The sequence below is a fragment of the Myxocyprinus asiaticus genome, chromosome 11, assembly GCF_019703515.2.
Source record: "Myxocyprinus asiaticus isolate MX2 ecotype Aquarium Trade chromosome 11, UBuf_Myxa_2, whole genome shotgun sequence".
In the NCBI taxonomy this organism is placed as follows: domain Eukaryota; kingdom Metazoa; phylum Chordata; class Actinopteri; order Cypriniformes; family Catostomidae; genus Myxocyprinus; species Myxocyprinus asiaticus.
Window position 1 is genome coordinate 7383761 of NC_059354.1, and position 23668 is coordinate 7407428.

General features: G+C 43.3%; 1 protein-coding gene across 1 annotated transcript in view; it reads right to left on the reverse strand.

The window, feature by feature from the left end:
* Nucleotides 1-5829: 5829 nt before the first annotated feature.
* LOC127448070 (G protein-activated inward rectifier potassium channel 1-like) overlaps nucleotides 5830-23668 on the reverse strand; it is a 61039-nt gene continuing 43200 nt past the window's right edge. Inside the window, exon 4 of the mRNA XM_051710352.1 lies at nucleotides 5830-6422. Within this exon, the coding sequence (XP_051566312.1) occupies nucleotides 5830-6422 (593 nt within the window). The remainder of the gene's footprint in view (nucleotides 6423-23668) is intronic.

The following is a 23668-nucleotide window of genomic DNA, read 5'->3' on the forward strand; positions in this document are numbered from 1 at the left end:
CTACAGTTGTCGTATTCCTCTTGTTAAGCCACTCCTGAACCACAGACAACATCAGAGGTGTCTTACCTGGGCTAAGGAGAAGAACTGGACTGTTGCCCAGTGGTCCAAAGTCCTCTTTTCAGATGAGAGCAAGTTTTGTATTTCATTTGGAAACCAAGGTCCTAGAGTCTGGAGGAAGGGTGGAGAAGCTTATAGCCCAAGTTGCTTGAAGTCCAGTGTTAAGTTACCACAGTCTGTGATGATTTGGGGTGCAATGTCATCTGCTGGTGTTGGTCCATTGTGTTTTTTGAAAACCAAAGTCACTGCACCCGTTTACCAAGAAATTTTGGAGCACTTCATGCTTCCTTCTGTTGACCAGCTTTTTAAAGATGCTGATTTCATTTTCCAGCAGGATTTGGTACCTGCCCACACTGCCAAAAGCACCAAAAGTTGGTTAAATGACCATGGTGTTGGTGTGCTTGACTGGCCAGCAAACTCACCAGACCTGAACCCCATAGAGAATCTATGGGGTATTGTCAAGAGGAAAATGAGAAACAAGAGACCAAAAAATGCAGATGAGCTGAAGGCCACTGTCAAAGAAACCTGGGCTTCCATACCACCTCAGCAGTGCCACAAACTGATCACCTCCATGCCACGCCGAATTGAGGCAGTAATTAAAGCAAAAGGAGCCCCTACCAAGTATTGAGTACATATACAGTAAATGAACATACTTTCCAGAAGGCCAACAATTCACTAAAAATGTTTTTTTTATTGGTCTTATGATGTATTCTAATTTTTTGAGATAGTGAATTGGTGGGTTTTTGTTAAATGTGAGCCAAAATCATCACAATTTAAAGAACCAAAGACTTAAACTACTTCAGTCTGTGTGCACTGAATTTATTTAATACACGAGTTTCACAATTTGAGTTGAATTACTGAAATAAATGAACTTTTCCACGACATTCTAATTTATTGAGATGCACCTGTATATATATATATATATATATATATATATATATATATACACACCGATCAGCCACAATATTAAAACCACCTGCCTAATATTGTGTAGGTCCCCCTTGTGCTGCTAAAACAGTGCCAACCAGCATCTCAGAATAGCATTCTGAGATGCAATTCTTCTCACCACAATTGTACAGAGCGGTTATCTGAGTTACCGTAGACTTTGTCAGTTCGAATGAGTCTGGCCATTCTCTCATCAACAAGGCATTTCCATCCTGGCCCTCACTGGATGTTTTTTGTTTTTGGCACCATTCGGAGTAAATTCTAGAGACTGTTGTGCGTAAAAATCCCAGGAGATCAGCAGTTACAGAAATACTCAAACCAGCCCATCTTGCACCAACAATCATCCATGCTATTATCTAATCAGCCAATCATGTGGCAGCAGTGCAGTGCATAAAATCATGCAGATACGGGCCAGGAGCTTCAGTTAATGTTCACATCAACCATCAGAATGGGGAAAAATGCGATCTCAGTGATTTGGACCGTGGCATGATTGTTCGTGCCATATGGGCTGGTTTGAATATTTCTGTAACTGCTGATCTCCTGGGATTTTCACATACAGGCGGTTTTAATGTTGTGGCTGATCGGTGTGTGTGTGTGTGTGTGTATATATATATATATATATATATATATATTATATATATTATATATATATATATATGGTGTATCTCAATAAATTAGAATGTCGTGGAAAAGTTCATTTATTTCAGTAATTCAACTCAAATTGTGAAACTCGTGTATTAAATAAATTCAGTGCACACAGACTGAAGTAGTTTAAGTCTTTGGTTCTTTTAATTGTGATGATTTTGGCTCACATTTAACAAAAACCCACCAATTCACTATCTCAAAAAATTAGAATATGGTGACATGCCAATCAGCTAATCAACTCAAAACACCTGCAAAGGTTTCCTGAGCCTTCAAAATGGTCTCTCAGTTTGGTTCACTAGGCTACACAATCATGGGGAAGACTGCTGATCTGACAGTTGTCCAGAAGACAATCATTGACACCCTTCACAAGGAGGGTAAGCCACAAACATTCATTGCCAAAGAAGCTGGCTGTTCACAGAGTGCTGTATCCAAGCATGTTAACAGAAAGTTGAGTGGAAGGAAAAAGTGTGGAGGAAAAAGATGCACAACCAACCGAGAGACCCGCAGCCTTATGATTGTCAAGCAAAATCGATTCAAGAATTTGGGTGAACTTCACAAGGAATGGACTGAGGCTGGGGTCAAGGCATCAAGAGCCACCACACACAGACATGTCAAGGAATTTGGCTACAGTTGTCGTATTCCTCTTGTTAAGCCACTCCTGAACCACAGACAACGTCAGAGGCGTCTTACCTGGGCTAAGGAGAAGAAGAACTGGACTATTGCCCAGTGTTCCAAAGTCCTCTTTTCAGATGAGAGCAAGTTTTGTATTTCATTTGGAAACCAAGGTCCTAGAGTCTGGAGGAAGGGTGAAGAAGCTCATAGCCCAAGTTGCTTGAAGTCCAGTGTTAAGTTTCCACAGTCTGTGATGATTTGGGGTGCAATGTCATCTGCTGGTGTTGGTCCATTGTGTTTTTTGAAAACCAAAGTCACTGCACCCGTTTACCAAGAAATTTTGGAGCACTTCATGCTTCCTTCTGCTGACCAGCTTTTTAAAGATGCTGATTTCATTTTCCAGCAGGATTTGGCACCTGCCCACACTGCCAAAAGCACCAAAAGTTGGTTAAATGACCATGGTGTTGGTGTGCTTGACTGGCCAGCAAACTCACCAGACCTGAACCCCATAGAGAATCTATGGGGTATTGTCAAGAGGAAAATGAGAAACGAGACCAAAAAATGCAGATGAGCTGAAGGCCACTGTCAAAGAAACCTGGGCTTCCATACCACCTCAGCAGTGCCACAAACTGATCACCTCCATGCCACGCCGAATTGAGGCAGTAATTAAAGCAAAAGGAGCCCCTACCAAGTATTGAGTACATATACAGTAAATGAACATACTTTCCAGAAGGCCAACAATTCACTAAAAATGTTTTTTTTATTGGTCTTATGATGTATTCTAATTTTTTGAGATAGTGAATTGGTGGGTTTTTGTTAAATGTGAGCCAAAATCATCACAATTTAAAGAACCAAAGACTTAAACTACTTCAGTCTGTGTGCACTGAATTTATTTAATACACGAGTTTCACAATTTGAGTTGAATTACTGAAATAAATGAACTTTTCCACGACATTCTAATTTATTGAGATGCACCTGTATATATATATATATATATATATATATATATATATATATACACACCGATCAGCCACAATATTAAAACCACCTGCCTAATATTGTGTAGGTCCCCCTTGTGCTGCTAAAACAGTGCCAACCAGCATCTCAGAATAGCATTCTGAGATGCAATTCTTCTCACCACAATTGTACAGAGCGGTTATCTGAGTTACCGTAGACTTTGTCAGTTCGAATGAGTCTGGCCATTCTCTCATCAACAAGGCATTTCCATCCTGGCCCTCACTGGATGTTTTTTGTTTTTGGCACCATTCGGAGTAAATTCTAGAGACTGTTGTGCGTAAAAATCCCAGGAGATCAGCAGTTACAGAAATACTCAAACCAGCCCATCTTGCACCAACAATCATCCATGCTATTATCTAATCAGCCAATCATGTGGCAGCAGTGCAGTGCATAAAATCATGCAGATACGGGCCAGGAGCTTCAGTTAATGTTCACATCAACCATCAGAATGGGGAAAAATGCGATCTCAGTGATTTGGACCGTGGCATGATTGTTCGTGCCATATGGGCTGGTTTGAATATTTCTGTAACTGCTGATCTCCTGGGATTTTCACATACAGGCGGTTTTAATGTTGTGGCTGATCGGTGTGTGTGTGTGTGTGTGTATATATATATATATATATATATATATATTATATATATTATATATATATATATATGGTGTATCTCAATAAATTAGAATGTCGTGGAAAAGTTCATTTATTTCAGTAATTCAACTCAAATTGTGAAACTCGTGTATTAAATAAATTCAGTGCACACAGACTGAAGTAGTTTAAGTCTTTGGTTCTTTTAATTGTGATGATTTTGGCTCACATTTAACAAAAACCCACCAATTCACTATCTCAAAAAATTAGAATATGGTGACATGCCAATCAGCTAATCAACTCAAAACACCTGCAAAGGTTTCCTGAGCCTTCAAAATGGTCTCTCAGTTTGGTTCACTAGGCTACACAATCATGGGGAAGACTGCTGATCTGACAGTTGTCCAGAAGACAATCATTGACACCCTTCACAAGGAGGGTAAGCCACAAACATTCATTGCCAAAGAAGCTGGCTGTTCACAGAGTGCTGTATCCAAGCATGTTAACAGAAAGTTGAGTGGAAGGAAAAAGTGTGGAGGAAAAAGATGCACAACCAACCGAGAGACCCGCAGCCTTATGATTGTCAAGCAAAATCGATTCAAGAATTTGGGTGAACTTCACAAGGAATGGACTGAGGCTGGGGTCAAGGCATCAAGAGCCACCACACACAGACATGTCAAGGAATTTGGCTACAGTTGTCGTATTCCTCTTGTTAAGCCACTCCTGAACCACAGACAACGTCAGAGGCGTCTTACCTGGGCTAAGGAGAAGAAGAACTGGACTATTGCCCAGTGTTCCAAAGTCCTCTTTTCAGATGAGAGCAAGTTTTGTATTTCATTTGGAAACCAAGGTCCTAGAGTCTGGAGGAAGGGTGAAGAAGCTCATAGCCCAAGTTGCTTGAAGTCCAGTGTTAAGTTTCCACAGTCTGTGATGATTTGGGGTGCAATGTCATCTGCTGGTGTTGGTCCATTGTGTTTTTTGAAAACCAAAGTCACTGCACCCGTTTACCAAGAAATTTTGGAGCACTTCATGCTTCCTTCTGCTGACCAGCTTTTTAAAGATGCTGATTTCATTTTCCAGCAGGATTTGGCACCTGCCCACACTGCCAAAAGCACCAAAAGTTGGTTAAATGACCATGGTGTTGGTGTGCTTGACTGGCCAGCAAACTCACCAGACCTGAACCCCATAGAGAATCTATGGGGTATTGTCAAGAGGAAAATGAGAAACGAGACCAAAAAATGCAGATGAGCTGAAGGCCACTGTCAAAGAAACCTGGGCTTCCATACCACCTCAGCAGTGCCACAAACTGATCACCTCCATGCCACGCCGAATTGAGGCAGTAATTAAAGCAAAAGGAGCCCCTACCAAGTATTGAGTACATATACAGTAAATGAACATACTTTCCAGAAGGCCAACAATTCACTAAAAATGTTTTTTTTTATTGGTCTTATGATGTATTCTAATTTTTTGAGATAGTGAATTGGTGGGTTTTTGTTAAATGTGAGCCAAAATCATCACAATTAAAAGAACCAAAGACTTAAACTACTTCAGTCTGTGTGCATTGAATTTATTTAATACACAAGTTTCAAATTTGAGTTGAATTACTGAAATAAATGAACTTTTCCACGACATTCTAATTTATTGAGATGCACCTGTATATATACAGCGCCACACAGTGGACATTTCATCTCGGAACTGCCTTGATATGTGTAAGGAACCACAATTAATCATTTCGCAAAAATGTCGCCAGTCATGTAATTTTCGTGACGCTGAAAATAGGCTTCATTTTTTTAATGCAAATATATTTTTGTACTTTTTTTCCCTTTTCACTTTGGAGTGAAATGTGAGCTGGACATGTTTTGGTGAGATTCACCAACACACACTATAAATCTCAAAATATAAGAGGGCCCTTTTTTGCAGCAGCAGAGGCAGATATACGTAGTTCAGTATTTTGCAGTCAGAGGTCAGTTCTTCTATGTGAATCGGTCAGAGTTCATCTTTCTGAGTTTTGGGGGCAAGTGTCCTTCCATGCGGCCCCCTCCCCCAGCCAGTCTCTGCAGTTTCGATGGCAAGTCTGCAACCGATTTGCTCATGGCCTCTGTGGTGACCTTTGTTGTCCTTGTAACCTGCTTCTCCTCTGAGACTCCAGGCACTGAACTGATGCGCTGGAGTTTCATAGGCAGTTCTGCGAGGCTGTATGTCATCTCTGATGTGGTGGAGCTCATCCGCAAGAGTTTCCTGGGCAGCCCATCCCTGCCTGTCATCTTCTGCAGTTTGGCCGGTAATTTGGTGGAGCTCTCAGGATCCTCCAGTAGCTCCAGGCAGTCCAGGGAGCTGTTCTTCTCCCCGCTGTTGCACAGAGAAGGGGCTATTAGTGGAGACGACATGAGTAACGCCTCGTCCTGCTCTTTTGCGCTGTAGGGGGGCGTAGGAACCTCAAAGGTGGCGTGGAACTGAGAATAATCCACTTTGAAGAAGCCCTCCTCCAGAGAGATGACCGGGAAGAATCGGTGGCCCCACAGCACCTCGTCCTCTGTGTATGATGTCCGTGCTTGACAAGTCATGCCTGTCAGAGAAGATAGAGAGAAAGTAACGGATGCAGGAATTAACGAAATGGTCATAGATTAATCAATCAGATGTAATTCAGTGTTTCTTCAACTTTGGGGACCTTTATGTCTCAGACGTTGACTTTTGTTAAAATTTAACAAACTTCAACTTTTTCTATTTGTTATATTAAAAGTCATATTAAAACTGTCTTGGAAATCTTTTACCATGCCTTCATCATTACTGCTACGTTTAAAATCCATTTAATTGCTTTACCCTTGACCCAGACCCAAGACCCAAAATAAACCTAACCGATAATGTCAAAAAGCAAATGTGAGATGAAAAACAGATGAGTTTTTAAAATGTTATGCTTTATCGATTTTTGATTCAACAAAGCCTACCTCCCCGTCCTAAACCTAAACGTAAACGATACTGTCATAAAAGCAAACGTGACATGAAAGACACAATTGCTGAAGCGACCACGTCATTTTGTGGTGCTTGTGTGACACTTTCAGTTCATGTGTTGAATCCCATGCTCTTCAGTACTCGTACCTCGGTTCTTTGCATCGAAAAAGCAACGCTCTATCAATTGAGCTACTGCGCAATATGTTTGAAAAGTCATGCACTGTAGTAACAGTGTTTAGATGTCTTACGATAGCTTTGTGTGAGAAACAGAGCAAAAAGTAAATGTAAATGAACTGATAATCTGACGTTTTACTTGTGATTTCTGTGAAAGTGAATAAAAGTCATTGTTGTTGCGCCTCTTGTGATCATTTCACCAGGAAACTGCTGCAATACGTACAATGAGCCACGTAAAAATAATTTAGCAAAAAAAGTACATATAGTAACTTGACTCTATGAGACCAGGTTGGTCATAAAATACATTTGAAACAAATAGTGAATCAGGTCTGGGCACTTCAACCAATCATGAACAATAACTGGCATTGAACCACTGAGATGAGAAATTCACTCTTCATTTAAGAGGTAAGATGGCAGTCCCTCTCTCCTCTCCACAAACAGCCTCTTATGGAGGAAAAAATTCAATTACAAAACCTCTCACTCATAATTGCCCTGGTCACAACAAGACATGAATGTAAATGCAGGCACCATCTTTACCTTATCAAGCCAGAACAAATAGAAACAGATTAAGACAATCAGATTAGCTAAATGGTGCTGCTCTCTCTCTCTCTCTCTCTCTCTCTCTCTCTCTCTCTCTCTCTCTCTCGACCCTCTGTCAGTGTTGAACTGGTTTGGTTTTGAGAGATTGTCACATCTTGATCCACAATTAGCATTCAAGATCATTTTTAATGCTTTATGTAGCCTATATTCAGATGTAGAAAAATGGAACTACAATGCATGCATTGTAAATTTGCTAACAAAAATCTCATAGATACCAAGGGGTTAAAGTTTGGCTGGTTAGCATGGGTCAGTTAGTTCCTACTAGTAGATGTCAACTATACTGTTCTGTGAGTTAAAAAAAAAAGGCTTATTTCTTCATTAATGGCCACCCATATGCAGCCATGAAAAGCCATTTAATGTGTAATAGATGTTTCACATCTATTTATTTTTTTCTTGTCTGCTGCGTTTGATATCAAACCTGTATCTGGAACTGAGTGACCATGAGCAAGGATGACAGGGTAACACTTTTTTAATCGTTAACAAAACATTATATAATGTGCTTAACAGATCATTAATGTACATTCAAAAACTTACAACCTGCAACTCTAAGGTTGTAAACCTACAATATTAAATGTTCATTTATATACAGTATGCTCATGTATCTTCACAAAATCTACATACACATTTACAGTGGATGGATAGTTTAGATTGGGTAGTGCAAAAATATGAACAAATAATTTTCAAATGTTTTGTAAAGATGTGTAAATAGTAAAAGCCTGCATGCATACCACAACGAACAAAAAGCAAATGTAGCCTTTACGGGTCTTGGTTATTAATTAGCTGGACATCACATCAAAATGTATAGTATGTAGCACGGTAAAAAAAAAAAAAAAAAAAAAAACCTACTAATAAAACTAGTACAATATTAGTAACTAAAATACAAAGGAAAAATTTTGTAAATGTAAACAAGTGCATGAGCTCATAAATGAATCCAAGTTTAATGAATTTTTAATCCAAGTTTGTGAATGTTAAAAAAGTGCAAATTACATTAACAAATGATCTGTTAAGCATTGTCTAATGTTAGTTAAATCAATTAATAATTAATTATTTTTTTCTAATTATTTGAGTATAAACCTACTAAGGATCCTTTAAGCATTTTATGTTTGTTAATGATTTATTACTGAAAGTTATTATAAAGTTGGTAACACTTTACAATAAGGTTCCATTTCTTAACATTAGTTAACAACATTATTGAACATGAATTAATAAAGAAGAATGCTTTTACAGCATTTGTTAATCTTAGTTAATGTTAATTTCAACATATACTAATAACATTTTAAAATCAAACATTGTATTTGTTAACATTAGTTAATGCACTATGAACTAACATGAACTAACAATGAACAATTGTATTTTTATTAACTAACATTAACACAAATTAATAAATGCTGTAAAAAATATTTTGTGCATTGTTTGTTCATAATACCTAATGCATTAACTAATGTTAATGAATGGAACCTTTTTTGTAAAGTGTTACCATAAAGTCTTACCGATGGCAGAATTAATTTTGCGTACTGCCAGGTCTGTATGTGCCAGCTGAGTAACTGCCATTGAGATGAATGGCAATGTAAACATATATAGAACTCCAGGTATTATGACCTCCTTGAAATGCTTGCAAAGCCAGGGAATTTGTTTAATCCGTGATTTTCCAAGGCTGACTGACAGATTGAGCAAAAAAAAAAAAATCAATGAAAAAGGCCTTATTTCATATTACAAATATTTCTACATAACCTGATTTGACCAGTAACATGAAAGCCTTGTGAAATGAGATCAAGGTTTGTGTCCTTCCACAAATCAAATCCAGTTCAAGCTTGCTTATATTTGACCGCAATATAAAATGTACAATGTTTGTGATATAAGCAGAATGTCCCCAATAGCAACTTAATAATACAGAGGGAGAGAATCAATAAATTCACAGAACAGAAGCAAAAATCCTGCGTTATCAGCACAGAGCAGACGGCCTTACCAGCTGAGTTTTATGAGTAAAGTAATGCAGTTTTGTGATTTTCATGAAGTACAACATGACTTTTGAAATGGACAGGCCTGAACTGCTTTCATTGCGTTTTCTGCAATAGAAATATTTCAAAGGTGGATTACAGAAATGTGCTGCGTGTGGACTGTTTACTTGCCTGTTCATATGATAAAAGCAGAGAAGCTTTATGGCAGTAATATGCTGCTAAAGAGGTCATTGCAGACAATGAAGCATATTTTCTCCTCAGTCACCAGTCTAATTCTCCATTAGCTCTGAAAAAGCCATTTTCTCACTATAATCAATGTGTTAAATGATATCTGAAATGGCGATTTGTCATATGTCACACTTTCATTGCTTTCAAAGCAGACTAATTCACCAGTAATCTTGAGTCATTGAACACTGAAATAGCTACCTGTTTTAAGAAAGTAAGGATGTACTTAATAAGGCACTGAACTCATGTCAGGCTTAAAGTCAACATTAAACAGTATATGCATAATGTTACAAATTCCCAAGTGTAACTGGATAACAATGATAAAAAAGGACAGAGAAAGACTTTGTTTTATCCTTCAGGAACTGATTGGATTTTGAAAACTGAGTGTTCCAAGTTCCCTATCTGTCACTCACTCGACGTTGGTGTCGATGTAGTGACACTAGGGGGGTCACTCTTGGGAGCCCGAGACACCTCTGGTCTTTGATAAAAGGCCAATGAAAATTGGCGAGTGGTATTTGCATGCCACTCCCCCGAACATACGGGTATAAAAGGAGCTGGTATGCAGCCACTCATTCAGATTTTCTCTTCGGAGCCGAACGGTCATGCTCATTGAGCTGAATACTACTGTTCATTCACCTCTGCTGGATCTGACGGCGCATTTCAGCGGCTTCTCCCTCCTCTGCACTGGTGCACTGCAGAGAACGCCCCTGGGCGCTTCGGCAGAAAAACTAGAGAGTATATTTTCTGAAAGAGCATTTTTCCCCTCTAAAAGAGTATATATTTCTCTAAAAGAGCGCACACACGGAACGTCTTTTTAAAGACGCGTCTTTTTAAAGATGCTTTTCCGATTGTGTGTTATTCCTGGTTGTGCTCCTTATCTCTCGCCTTCTAACGGTCACGATCACTGTCTTTCGTGTCTGAGCACTGCTCACGCGGAGACAGCGTTCGTGGATGGTCACATTCTCATTGCGAGAATGTGTCCATGGCAACGTTGCGGTCGCGGCTCGCCTTCGTAAGGAAGCGAGCCACCCCAGAGGCTCCCGCCTCGGTCCTTTTACCCACGGGTTTGAGGCCAGCGCGGCTAGCACTGGGGGCGATTTGGGGACCCCAATGGGACCGCCTCCGCCGGGTATCCCCCCGCGGAACTCCCATTCCCCAGCACGCTCGTCTGCCCCGATCGGGCTTCCGGGTGAGTCCGCCGGCTCGTCTCACGGCGAGTTCGACCTCTTATTCGGAGCCCGCGAAAGTGATGAGCTCTCGAGCGCAGCATCGGAGAGCGGGCTCGTCCAGTCGGAAGCCTCGGCTGGGCTCCTCCCTTCGGGGTCGATCGCCCAGTCACAGGCTGACGCGGAGATGACGACATGCTTTCCCGGACAGCCGCGAGCGTCGGTTAGAGTGGATTTCACCGCTCTTCCCTGAACCCTCGCGGCTCTGTGATTGGTTCCTGGGCTCGCGGCGCCGCTCAAAGCCACGCCCCGCCCCGTTCCTTTCTTCCCGGAAGTGCATGAAGAGCTGACAAGATCGCGGGAGGCACCTTTTACTGCCCGGTCCCGATCTTTTCAGCTTTCCCGCTCTCACTACCCTCGATGGTGGGGCGGCCAAGGGTTATTCGGCAATCCCCCGGTGGATAAAGGCGCTCGCGGTGCACCTATGCCCGCAGAGCGCCGCCACCTGGCGTGGGTGCCCAAAGCCCCCGTCCAAGGCCTGTAGGTTTACGTCGTCTCTGACGGTCAAAGCCTACGGCGCTGCTGGACAAGCCGCCTCCGCCCTGCACGCCATGGCTCTCCTGCAAGTCTGCCAAGGCGCTAAAGGAACTGCACGAGGGTAGTTCCGCCCCGGGATTGATGCAGGAACTGCGCTCGACGACCGACCTCGCTCTCCGAGCGACGGAGGTCACGGCGCGGTCTCCCGGGCGGACGATGGCCACACTAGTGGTCCAGGAGCACCACCTTTGGCTCAACCTGGTCGAGATGGGTGAGGCCGACAGGACACGATTCCTTGCTGCCCCCATTTTCCAGGCGGGCCTATTCGGCGACACTGTCGAGGACTTTGCCCAGCAGTTCTCGATGGTAGAGCAGTAGATGGATGCTAGCCGGCTTGTCCTGCCCCGGCGTGGCTCAAGATCCCCCCATCTACTCATCGCCGAAGGCGTCCCCCTGCGGTGACTGCACCGGCTCCGCCGCAGCCCGCCCCTCCGGCCCGGCCCCGGCGTGGAGCCCACCGCAGGAAGCCGACGCCACCCGTCTCACAGCTGGCACCGAAGAACCCACGGAGGTCTTCGAAGCGCCCCTGAGACGGGCGACCCAGGGACAACGAAACCCGCTGCTCTGGAGCTGGTAAGCAGATCTTCTTTTTGTTACCTTTTGCATTTAATTGCGCTGCATGCCCAAGTGGCTGCAGTACTCAAGAGCTCCGCAAGAGTGGTTTCCTTGTTCCCTGGGTCACATATTCGGTGTGTACGGCTGGCATCACGACCACCGTCCACCACTCCATTTGGCAGGTTGGCGCTCCAGCGGCGGTCTCCCGCCCTGAGCGCCCAGCTGTGGCACAAATCCGCCCCCGATGTGACAGTCTCCACGGGTCATGAGGACAGGCCTCTTCCTCCCCCGTCCCAGGCTGTTCCGGGGGTGGTCACAAGGAGCCAGGTAAGTGCTTCGATGTCCTCGGACTCAGCACGGCCACGATGGGGTGTGGCACCTCAAGCTCCGCCCCGCCGCGAGGCCCCACCCGCCGGTACATCCGATGACGTTGTCCCTTTGGTCCCCCTTGCGCGGAACTCGGGTGCATGGCTTGCGCTTTCCAGTCCGTCGCGAGGGCTGGTCCGGACCGTCCGACTCGGCTGCACGATTCACTTCGCTGGGCATCCGCCCAGGTCCAGCGGTGTCCACTTCACCTTGGTGAAAGATGGAAATGCTGCTACCTTGCGCGGAGATCGCTACCCTCCTACGGAAGGACGCGATAGAACCTGTCCCTCCAGCCGAGATGAAGAGGGGGTTTTACAGCCCCTACTTCATTGTACCGAAAAAAGGCGGTGGGTTGCGGCCAATCTTGGACCTGCGAGTACTGAACCGGGCCTTACACAGACTCCCGTTCAAGATGCTGACGCAAAGACGCATTCTAGCGAGCGTCCGGCATCAAGATTGGTTCGCGGCGGTAGACTCGAAGGATGCGTACTTTCACGTCTCGATCCTTCCTCGACACAGACCCTTCCTGCGGTTTGCGTTCGAGGGTCAGGCGTATCGGTACAAGTCCTCCCTTTCGGCCTGTCCCTGTCTCCTCGCGTCTTTACGAAGATCGCAGAGGCTGCCCTTGCCCCGTTAAGGGAGGTGGGCATTCGCATTCTCAACTATCTCGACGACTGGCTAATCCTAGCTCACTCTCGAGACGGGTTATGCGCACACAGGGACCTGGTGCTCTCACACCTCAGCCGACTAGGGCTTCGGGTCAGCTGGGAAAAGAGCAAGCTCCTCCCGGTTCAGAGCATCTCTTTTCTCGGTTTGGAGTTGGACTCAGTCTCCTTGACGGCGCACCTTATGAACGAGCGTGCCCAGTCGGTGCTGGCCTGTTTGAAGGCGTTCAAACAGAAAACAGCGGTTCCACTGAAACATTTTCAGAGGCTCCTGGGGCATATGGCGTCCTCGGCGGTGGCCACCCCGCTCGGGTTGATGCATATGAGGCCGCTTCAGCACTGGCTCCAGGCTCGAGTCCCGAGACGGGCATGGCGCCACGGGACACACCGCGTGGCCATTACGTCGGTCTGTCACCGTCTTTCAGCCCTTGGACCGACCTCTCGTTTCCACGAGCAGGTGTTCCGCTAGAACTGGTCTCCAGGCACGTCGTGGTCACGACAGACGCCTCCAAAATGGGCTGGGGCGCTGTTGGCAACGGGCACGCAGCTGCCGGCCTCTAGACGGGTCCGCAGCTGCGTTGGCACATCAACTGCCTCGAGTTACTGGCAATTCTGCTCGCTCTGCGGAGGTTCCGGCCGTTGATCCAGGGCAAGCACGTGCTAGTTCGGACAGACAGCACGGCAGCGGTAGCATATGTCAACCGCCAAGGCGGTCTGCGCTCCCACTGTATGTCATAACTCGCCCGCCGTCTCCTCCAACGGAGTTAGCAGCACCAAGTCGCTGCAAGCCACTCACATCCCGGGCAACCTCAACACTTCGGTGGACGCGCCGTAACAACAGGTTACCCTCAAGGGAGAGTGGAGACTCCACCTTCAGGTGGTCCAGCTGATTTGGAGTCGATTCAGTCAGGCACAGGTGCACCTGTTCGCCTCCCAAGAATCCTCCCACTGCCCGCTCTGGTACGCCCTCACCGAGGCCTTCCTCGGCATAGACGCGCTGGCACAGCTGGTCCCCTGGCATTCGCAAATATGCGTTTTCCCCAGTGAGCCTGCTCGCACAGACCCTGTGCAAGGTCAGGGAGGACGAGGAGAAGGTCGTCCTGGTAAGCACCCTACTGGCCCGCCCAGACGTGGTGCTCGGACCTCACGCTCCTCGTGACAGCTCCCCCCGGGCAAATTCCCCTGAGAAAGGCCCTTCTTTCTCAGGGAAGGGGCACCATCCGGCACCCGCGCCCAGACCTCTGGAATCTCCATGTCTGGCCCCTGGACGGGACGCGGAAGACCTAAGCCGTCTCCCACCTGCGGTGGTAGACACATTCACTCAGGCTAGGGCTCCCTCTACGAGGCGCCTGTATGCCTTTAAGTGGTGTCTGTTCGCTAAGTGGTGTTCTTCCCATCAGGAAGACCCCCAGAGGTGCGCAGTCAGATCAGTGCTTTCCTTCCTGCAAGAGAGGTTGGAAGGAAGGCTGTCCCCTTCCACCTTGAAGGTGTACGTTGCTGCCATAGCAGCACACCATGACGCAGTCGACGGTGAGTCCTTAGGGAAGCATGATCTGATCATCAGGTTCCTAAGAGGCGCCAGGAGGCTGAATCCCTCCAGGCCACGCCTTGTTCCCTCATCAGACCTCTGTAGTTTTTCAGGGTCTACAGAGAGCCCCCTTTGAGTTTTGCAGTCAGCCGGGCTTAAGGCACTCTCCTTGAAGACTGCCCTCCTGACTGCGCTCACTTCCATCAAGAGGGTAGGTGACCTGCAAGCGTTCTCTGTCAGCGAAACGTGCCTGGAGTTCGGTCCGGGCTATTCTCATGTGATCCTGAGACCCCCGACCGGGCTATGTGCCCAAGGTTCCCACCACTCCTTTTAGAGACCAGGTGGTGAACCTGCAAGCGCTGCCCCAGGAGGAGGCAGACCCAGCCCTGGCGTTGCTGTGTCCGGTGCGCGCTTTGCGCATCTATTTGGATCGCACGCAGAGCTTTAGACTCTCTGAGCAGCTCTTTGTCTGCTTCGGTGCACAGCGGAAAGGAAGCGCTGTCTCCAAGCAGAGGATCGCCCACTGGCTCATTGACGCCATAACTATGGCATGTCTCGCCCAAAACATGCTGCCCCCGGTAGGGCTACGAGCCCATTCTACTCGTGGTGTAGCGGCTTCTTGGGCCCTGGCCAGAGGTGCCTCTCTAACAGACATTGCAGAGCAGCGGGCTGGGCAACACCCAACACCTTTGCAAGGTTCTACAACCTCCGGGTGGAACCGGTTTCATCCCAGGTAGTGGCACGCAACACAAGCGGATAAGCCCGGGATAGCCGGCCGGGTGTATCGCTTGCACATAGCGCCTTCCACCTCCTTTTGAGCTGAAGACGTGCGCTGTTAATTCCCAGTAGTGTTCACAAAGGTTGTTCCCTGGTTGACTTCCTCCGAGCCCTGTGGCAGTCGAGTTTTCGGAGAGACTCGCTGCCGGCCCAGTACACGCGCTCACTAAGAGCCCGGTTCTGGGGTAGGTGCTCCGCATGTGGCGGTTCCCTGTAAGGCTAATCCCATGCGATCTATATCTTCCGCTAGTTCGTTTCCCTACTGGCAAACTGCGTCTTCCTTGGGCAGAGCCCCTCAGTCTCCATGTTGTAGTAACTCCTCCCCCATTGGGTAGGATCTACCTTGAAGGCTCTCCACATGGTTGGAAAGACCATGTGATGTATTCTTCCACTTAAATATCCCCCCTCTCTTGGGGCGAGGTGTGGTCTCCGCGGTGTCCTCCCCTTGGGAGGGACACCCCCGACTAGACCTGGCGGCCCAGTTGGATAATCCCCCTTCTTTTTTAGGGAGTGGAAAAAGAGAAGGGGAAAGAGGCTATGACTGGGTTAAGCCTGTCTCTATCTCTGGGTAGTCGACTTGTCCCCAGAAAGGGCCGTTCGACACTCATAACTGTGTTGGGGGAGGTTACGTGTCGACCTGGTGTGCTGGCTATGAGGCACACAGCAAGTCTGCCCACCACACACCGCCAGTTCACGTAACACAGTTCAGCCTTGTGGCGTTTTGTATAGGGACCCCTAGTGTCACTACATCGACACCAACGTCGAGTGAGTGACAGATAGGGAACGTCATGGTTACTGGTGTAACCTCCGTTCCCTGATGGAGGGAACGAGACGTTGGTCCCTCCTGCCACAACGCTGAACTACCCGCTGAAATGGCCGGACCTTATATCGGCTCCTCAGCGTAAAACCTGAATGAGTGGTTGCATACCAGCTCCTTTTATACCCGTATGTTCGGGGGAGTGGCATGCAAATACCACTCGCCAATTTTCATTGGCCTTTTATCAAAGACCAGAGGTGTCTCGGGCTCCCAAGAGTGACCCCCCTAGTGTCACTACATCGACACCAACGTCTCGTTCCCTCCATCAGGGAACGGAGGTTACACCAGTAACCATGACGTTATTTTATTATTATTGCCGTAACCTTTACATTGCAACCTGTTCTCGTTCTTGACACATTAAATACTGACGCTTGAGCAAGAGCCCTGTGCATCACTATATACACACCAAAGGCATGCCTTAGCATTTTTATAGTGGCAAGACCATTGCTTTTAATGAGAAACCTTTGGTGTCAATAGACTGATGCAAAGGTAACCATAGTTAATGTGCTAAACTCCACAAATCCAAAAATCCCAAATCGGAAAAACAGACAACAGTTTGTCATTATTCATTTACAAATCCAATATAAAACAAACAAACAAACAAAAAAATAACAGCTTGTTTTTCTTAAGTTAAATTTTATGCTTAAATATAGGAAATGAGTTAAATATAGGAAATAAAAAAAAAATAAAAAAAACATTTCATCCATACCTATATTCATTTTTAATTGTGATTTAAGTGTACAAAAGTGTCCAAATACTTTCAGGGGCCACAGTACATAATCCGAGATTTCAGAAATATTTAAGTGAACAGATTTTGGAAAACACACAAAAGACTTCACAAGACAACAAATGCATGTTGTAAAATCAGAATGAGTATTCCAAAATAAATGCACCACATTTATGTTTTGAGCTTTCATATTTTCTTTAAATACCTGGCAAAATGTAAAGAGAGGACAGTCAATCGAAAACTTAATTTTTACATTTTCTTATGTATACTGCTGCTTGCCTGTGCAAACTCACCTCCAGGATCCAAACATGTTGTGGGTGGTTGCCAATGCTATACCATTGCAAAGGTGTTGTGAGAGTTTTTAGTTGTTGTGTGGTTGCTAGGGTGTTCTGGGTGATTGCTAGGTGGTTTGTTACTAGCTCACGTCAAAAGATCCCATTGAAATTTCTAGGTCTGTCTTATTTTGCATATCGATGCACTATTTTACACCATTTTCAAGTACAAGTAGTGTGCGTAGAGTGTTCTCAAAGAAAAATGCAACGCGACTCGCCCAAATGAGCGAGATGAACTTGCCCAAACAAAAAACAAATAAAAATATATATACACTGGCGGCCAAAAGTTTGGAATAATGTACAGATTTAGCTGTTTCGGAAGGAAATTGGAACTTTAATTCACCGAAGTGCCATTCAGCTGATCACATTATATAGTCAGGACATTACTGATGTAAAAAACAGCACCATCACTATTTGAAAAAAGTCATTTTTGATCAAATTTAGACAGGCCCCATTTCCAACAGCCATCACTCCAACAAATTATCCTTGAGTAATCATGCTAAATTGCTAATTTGGTACTAGAAAATCACTTGCCATTACATCAAACACAGTTGAAAGCTATTTGGGTCATTAAATGAAGCTTAATATTGTCTTTGTGTTTGTTTTTGAGTTGCCACAGTATGCAATAGACTGGCATGTCTTAAGGTCAATATTAGGTCAAAAATTACAAAAAAGAAACATCTTTCTCTATAAACTCGTCAGGCTATACAATGCTTGAAATTGCCAAAAAACTGAAGATTTCATACAAAGGTGAACACTACAGTCTTCAAAGACAAAGGACAACTGGCTCTAACAAGGACAGAAAGAGATGTGGAAGGCCAGATATACAACTAAACAAGAGGATAAGTACATCAGAGTCTCTAGTTTGAGAAATAGATGCCTCACATGTCCTCAGCTGACAGCTTCATTGAATTCTACCCACTCAACACCAGTTTCATGTACAACAGTAAAGAGAAGACTCAGGGGTGCAGTCCTTATGGGAAGAATTGCAAAGAAAAAAACACTTTTGAAACAGAAAAACAAAAAGAAAAGGTTAGAGTGGGCAAAGAAACACAGACATTGGGCAACAGATAATTGGAAAAGAGTGTTATGGATCTTAACTCCATTGAGCTTTTGTGGGATCAGCTAGACTGTAAGGTGTGTGAGAAGTGCCCGACGAGACAGCCACATCTATGGCAAGTGCTACATGAAGCGTGGGGTGAAATGTCACCTGAGTATCTGGACAAACTGACAGCTAGAATGCCAAGGATCTGCAAAGCTGTCACATGCTGCACATGGAGGATTTTTTGTTGAGAACTCTTTGAAGAAGTTTAAGAAGTTCTGAAATTCTTTTTTTTTTTTTTTTTAATTGTAATAGTAATTTTTCACGTTATTAATGTCCTGACTATACATTGTGATCAGTTGAATGCCACTTTGGTGAATAAAAGTACCAATTTCTTTCCATAAGAGCAAAATCTGTATATTATTCCTAACTTTTGGCCACCAGTGTATATATGTGATACAAAATTATATATGAAATTAGAAATGCTATTCTTATTGGATTTACTTCCCTGAGCAGCCTGTTACCAAATGTGGAGATCATTTCAGATTTTAATAAAACAGGTTCATGCAGGCATCTTTCACATACTTTTTTTATTAAGCATTTTAGCATGGTGTCCCATCGGCGGAAGAATGTTCATTTGAGAACAGTTAACGAAACCGAAAGTCATGAAAATCATCGCGTTACTGTACTTTATAAAAACAAAATTTAACTGGATGTTATTCTTGGTTCCCAAACCAAGATATTACCCTTTGAAATGTCATACTCTAGAAAGTAGAATACAGTACATATAGTGTAAGAACACAGTGTATAGTACATCATTTGAAACACAACATCTGTGATATTGTGGTATAATGGCATGGTTCCCTTCTTAAGTGTACTGTTAGTCTATTGGAGTTTTTTGCCCATTTTATCCTCTGCCAAGCAAAAATCATAAGTCAGATCGATTTAAAAAGTAACAGCAAACCTCTCATCAACAAGCTGCAGGATTTGAGGTATCATTCACATCTGTGGCACAAACAGTGTAGGACAAGTTACGAGCTGAAATGTAATAGTAATAAAACCACTACATATGAGCAATAGTAAAAGTGGTTACCTTAGCAAACCCTACTAAAGATTTCAAACACACTAAAATGGATTTATGCAACTCTAGAGTACACCGTGTTTGTGAGAGAGTGTCAGGCCAGATGATAGAAATGCCACTTGCCCCATTGGACCAGTACTGCATTGTCACTATATCTTTCATGACTGTTGATCATATATTGTTATTGCAAATTCTCCTGATTTAAATCTCCCCATGGTAATGATATGTATCATAATAAATTAATGTAGATGAGGTTTTGTCGAAATTGCAAAGACTTGAGATAGTTTTGGAATAATCAATAAGAATAGGTAGAAAATTGCCAACCAATCAATAATGTTTTGCATCATATGCCATCTCTTCCATCAAAAGTCTGTTTATGAATATAGCTATCATGGAGTTACATTATAGTTTAATGTATAATTTTTTTGTGGAGGGGCCAGTGAAAATGTTGGCAGGGCAAGTACAAAAACTGTATGAACTACTGGCAGAAAAATATCCTTATATCTTCCTGAGACCCAGCCATACATTTTTGTCCTCTGTAGAGGACATTTTGGTTTTTCTACTTCTCTATAGACCATACATGCCACAGTTGTTAATCTTACAGTATCTTAAAGTGGATACCCTTGACTTTTCAGAGATATCAGATTTTTTTGTGGTTTGGGCACAACAACCTCCTGGTCTTTAGGAAAGTCTCACATCACAATTCAGTATATTTTATGGAAAGACAAACATTGGGTGCATTATTTTGTATTTATTACTAATACTTGATTGATTTTAATTTTTATTTCTTTCTTGCCAATAAATGTCTCAAGAATAATTTAGGGAGATTTCAAAGCAAGATATGATTTTCTTTTACAAGAAAGACATTGATTTCTTCAAAGTCCTCTTTAAGCATAACTGAGACTCAGTATACGTGCTTTCACCAACAGGGTGACACAGCGGGTGAATAGGGTAAAATAAAAACATAAACATGTTTCTATAAAATATGAGACAGTCTATGCAATGGCATTTCTGTTCCAGAGTGCTCATTATAATTGAACACCAATCAAATGCAGGCACTGTTTATTCATATGTATACAAGAGGGCATTTAAAAATAAAACATCTTTTATATCCAAATTTTTTGTGTTTTATTTGTTTTATATTTTCATTAAAGCAGTGTTGCAGGTTGTGTGTTTAAGAAGAAAATTAGCTCAAAAGCTAAAACTTGATTTTTGAATATATATATATATATAAAATAAATAAATGTATAAAAAAAAAAAATAAAAAAATAAACAAATAATCATTTCTAGGGATGTGAGATATATCGGCTGTCGATATATTACTGGCCGATAACCAGGAAAATCTAAATATTGTTATCACGCCTTTTTCACAGACTGTGATGACGCGTTTCTACCTTATTTAGCAGCGTAAATCTAGCAAACGTTTTTATTTTTATTTCTTTATATTTAGTGTAAGTTTATAACATTATGCTTCGTGTTATATTACCCTGGAATTAGTTTTAAAAAATGAATTACCACAGGTGTGAGAGGGTTTCGATTACAGCTGCTGAGAGAGTGACAGTAAATTTAGCATCTTCTCCCATCTGTGTGTCTTAATCCACCACTCTCTATTTATTTTTATTTTTTTCTGGAAAGTCATTCAAATGTAATAGTGGATTTTTTCTTTTGGTCTTAGAGCAAATGGGTAAGTGAAAATAATATTTGCTGTGGTCTCCCATTCATTGCTCTCGAAGTTTACCCTGCAATTCAATTGTTTACTTCTGAGTGTGAAAATGGTCTATTTTCTTTGATAATTTGTTACGGTTTATTTGCTTGAGGCTGAGAATCTCTGACTGCCTGTGGCTTCTCTATTTCAGGCAGAGACTCGGGAAGTCTCAAGCGACAGTGCGCGTGCGCAAATGCAGCGTGTCTGATAGTGAGAGCCAAACTCATGTCGCTCTGTGAGGATTATTTCAACATCTCTGCACCTTGTTACTTTTTTTGGGGGGGGGGGGTCTGGTTTCAGTCAGGATCATCTGCTGTAAGTAACGACATGCCATTACCCATATTGTGTTTGTTTCATGAAGCAGTAAATGAAAACACGGCAAAAAATGTATATATGTTACTTGGGGGCAATCATTTTCACTTATTACTTCATGGAACATGAACAGATTGTGGAAAATAACATATCATTACTTTCGGCAAAGAATTGCGATAATAGCAAGCCTAACCCAGTGTAATACGGTGCATACCTGTAGATCTTGAAATAATCCGCACAAAGTAACGTGAGATGGCTAAAAACAACAGTTTGTGTGTGAAACTAATGTGCTTGTTGTATTTTACGAGTTGAGACTTTTCTAACGTTATGACTCATGACTATTTGATCTGTATGATCATGTAACCTATTCGCATTATGATTATTGTGATCACATTTAATCTGTGTTCAAGTTATAGAATAGAACTGTTGTAGATGAGTGCAGTAAAAGTCATCAGAGAATGAGACACTGATTAGCACAATGCGCACACACATAACACACAAACCACCGCTGCACTCATAGTCTGGCTACCGGCAATAATATTACACCATCTATACAGATATCAGGGTTTGTTTTGTTGTTTAATGTTCGTTAAATGCTGTTTATTGCCCATTTTAGTTTAATGCATTATTACAGCTGTTCATTATTGAAGTTCACTATACTCTCTCTCTGAGCAATTCATCAGGATTACCGTAAACACATATAAATGGGCACCATACAATTCATACAAGTGTACTGTCATTTATTCCTCATTCAAATCAGCATACATTTGTAATATAGGCACATTTGTGCTTCATGTTACATATGCTAAACCTTAAATAGCAGCACATCCAAAATCCAACCTTTTAAAAGAATTAGCTTTTAATGAATTCGATAGCAGGTCCAGGTTAAAGGATTACAAATTAAAACTCGGTATCGGCCATAATGAGCTGTGAATTATCGGTACCAGCCCAGAAATTCCATATAGGAACTGGGTCTGGAGGACCTCTAAAGAGAACATCAAAAAACAATAACTAACAAAAACAAAATAATAATAATAATAATAATAATAATAATAACATTAGTAGTAGTAAAACAATTATTGGCATATTTTTTTTTATGCATAGACACATCTTGACTTTATTGAAAATAAAATAGCAAAAACGTCTTTGTTACGAACGTAACCTTAGTTTCCTGAGAGGTAACGAGATGTTGCGTAATGACACAGTTGGGATTACGTCAGTGAGTCACGTGGTCTGAAACCTGTATACAATCATGGCAATTCATTGGCTGATGGCTCTTAAGCGATGCCCATAGGGAGCCGCATCACAGAACCCATATACGCGGCTGCTTTGGCACCATTTCGGCAGATTTTCTGCAACAGGCATGAGCCTATGCAGAAACTAGAGTGTATGGCCAGCTACACAACGTCTCATTCCCTCTCAGGGAACCAAAGTTATGTTCGTAACCGAGACATTCCCTCTCAAGGAAACATCGATGTTGAGAAATTACGCAATTGAGACGAGATACCATCACGCCATGTGAACAGTAGCTGCCAACTCTCTAAGCCCATGTGGCAAGCTTACAGCGGCACACAAGTGAGCTAAAGAAATCCCCTGATCCAACAGAGAGAACTTGGGAAGCAGGAGACAAACTCTCGTCCAAATTCTAAAATCTAACAATAGTATGCGGAGAGGACCATCCTGCTGCCATACAAATGTCTTTCAAGGATGCAACTCTAGCCAGTGCCCATGAGGATGCCATGCTCCTCATAGATTGGGCTCGAATATCCAGAGGCAAAAGCAAACCACACACCTCGTAAGCACTCGAGATTGCATCCAAAATCCAATGAGACAGTCTCTGCTTGGACACCAAAACACCCCTGTTGCGACCACCAAAGCACACAAACAACTGCTCTGACTTATGCCATTGGTTAGTTTGGTCAGCATAAACCTGCAGAGCCCACACTGGGCATAACCTATGTAGCCTTCTATGCTCTTCTGACTCAAATGGCAGAGGAGAAAAGGACTGCAAATTAACAATCTGCTGGCGAAAGGACGTAAAGATAACTTTAGCCAAATAGCCCAAACAAGGTCTCAGTATGACCTTAGATAACCCTGACGTAAATTCCATACACAAAGGATTGATCGACAGGGCATGTAAATCACCAACCCTCTTAAACGATGCCAATGCTAATAACAGGGCCGTTTTAAGAGTCAGAAATGTATCAGATACTGATGTTAAAGGCTCGAACAGAGC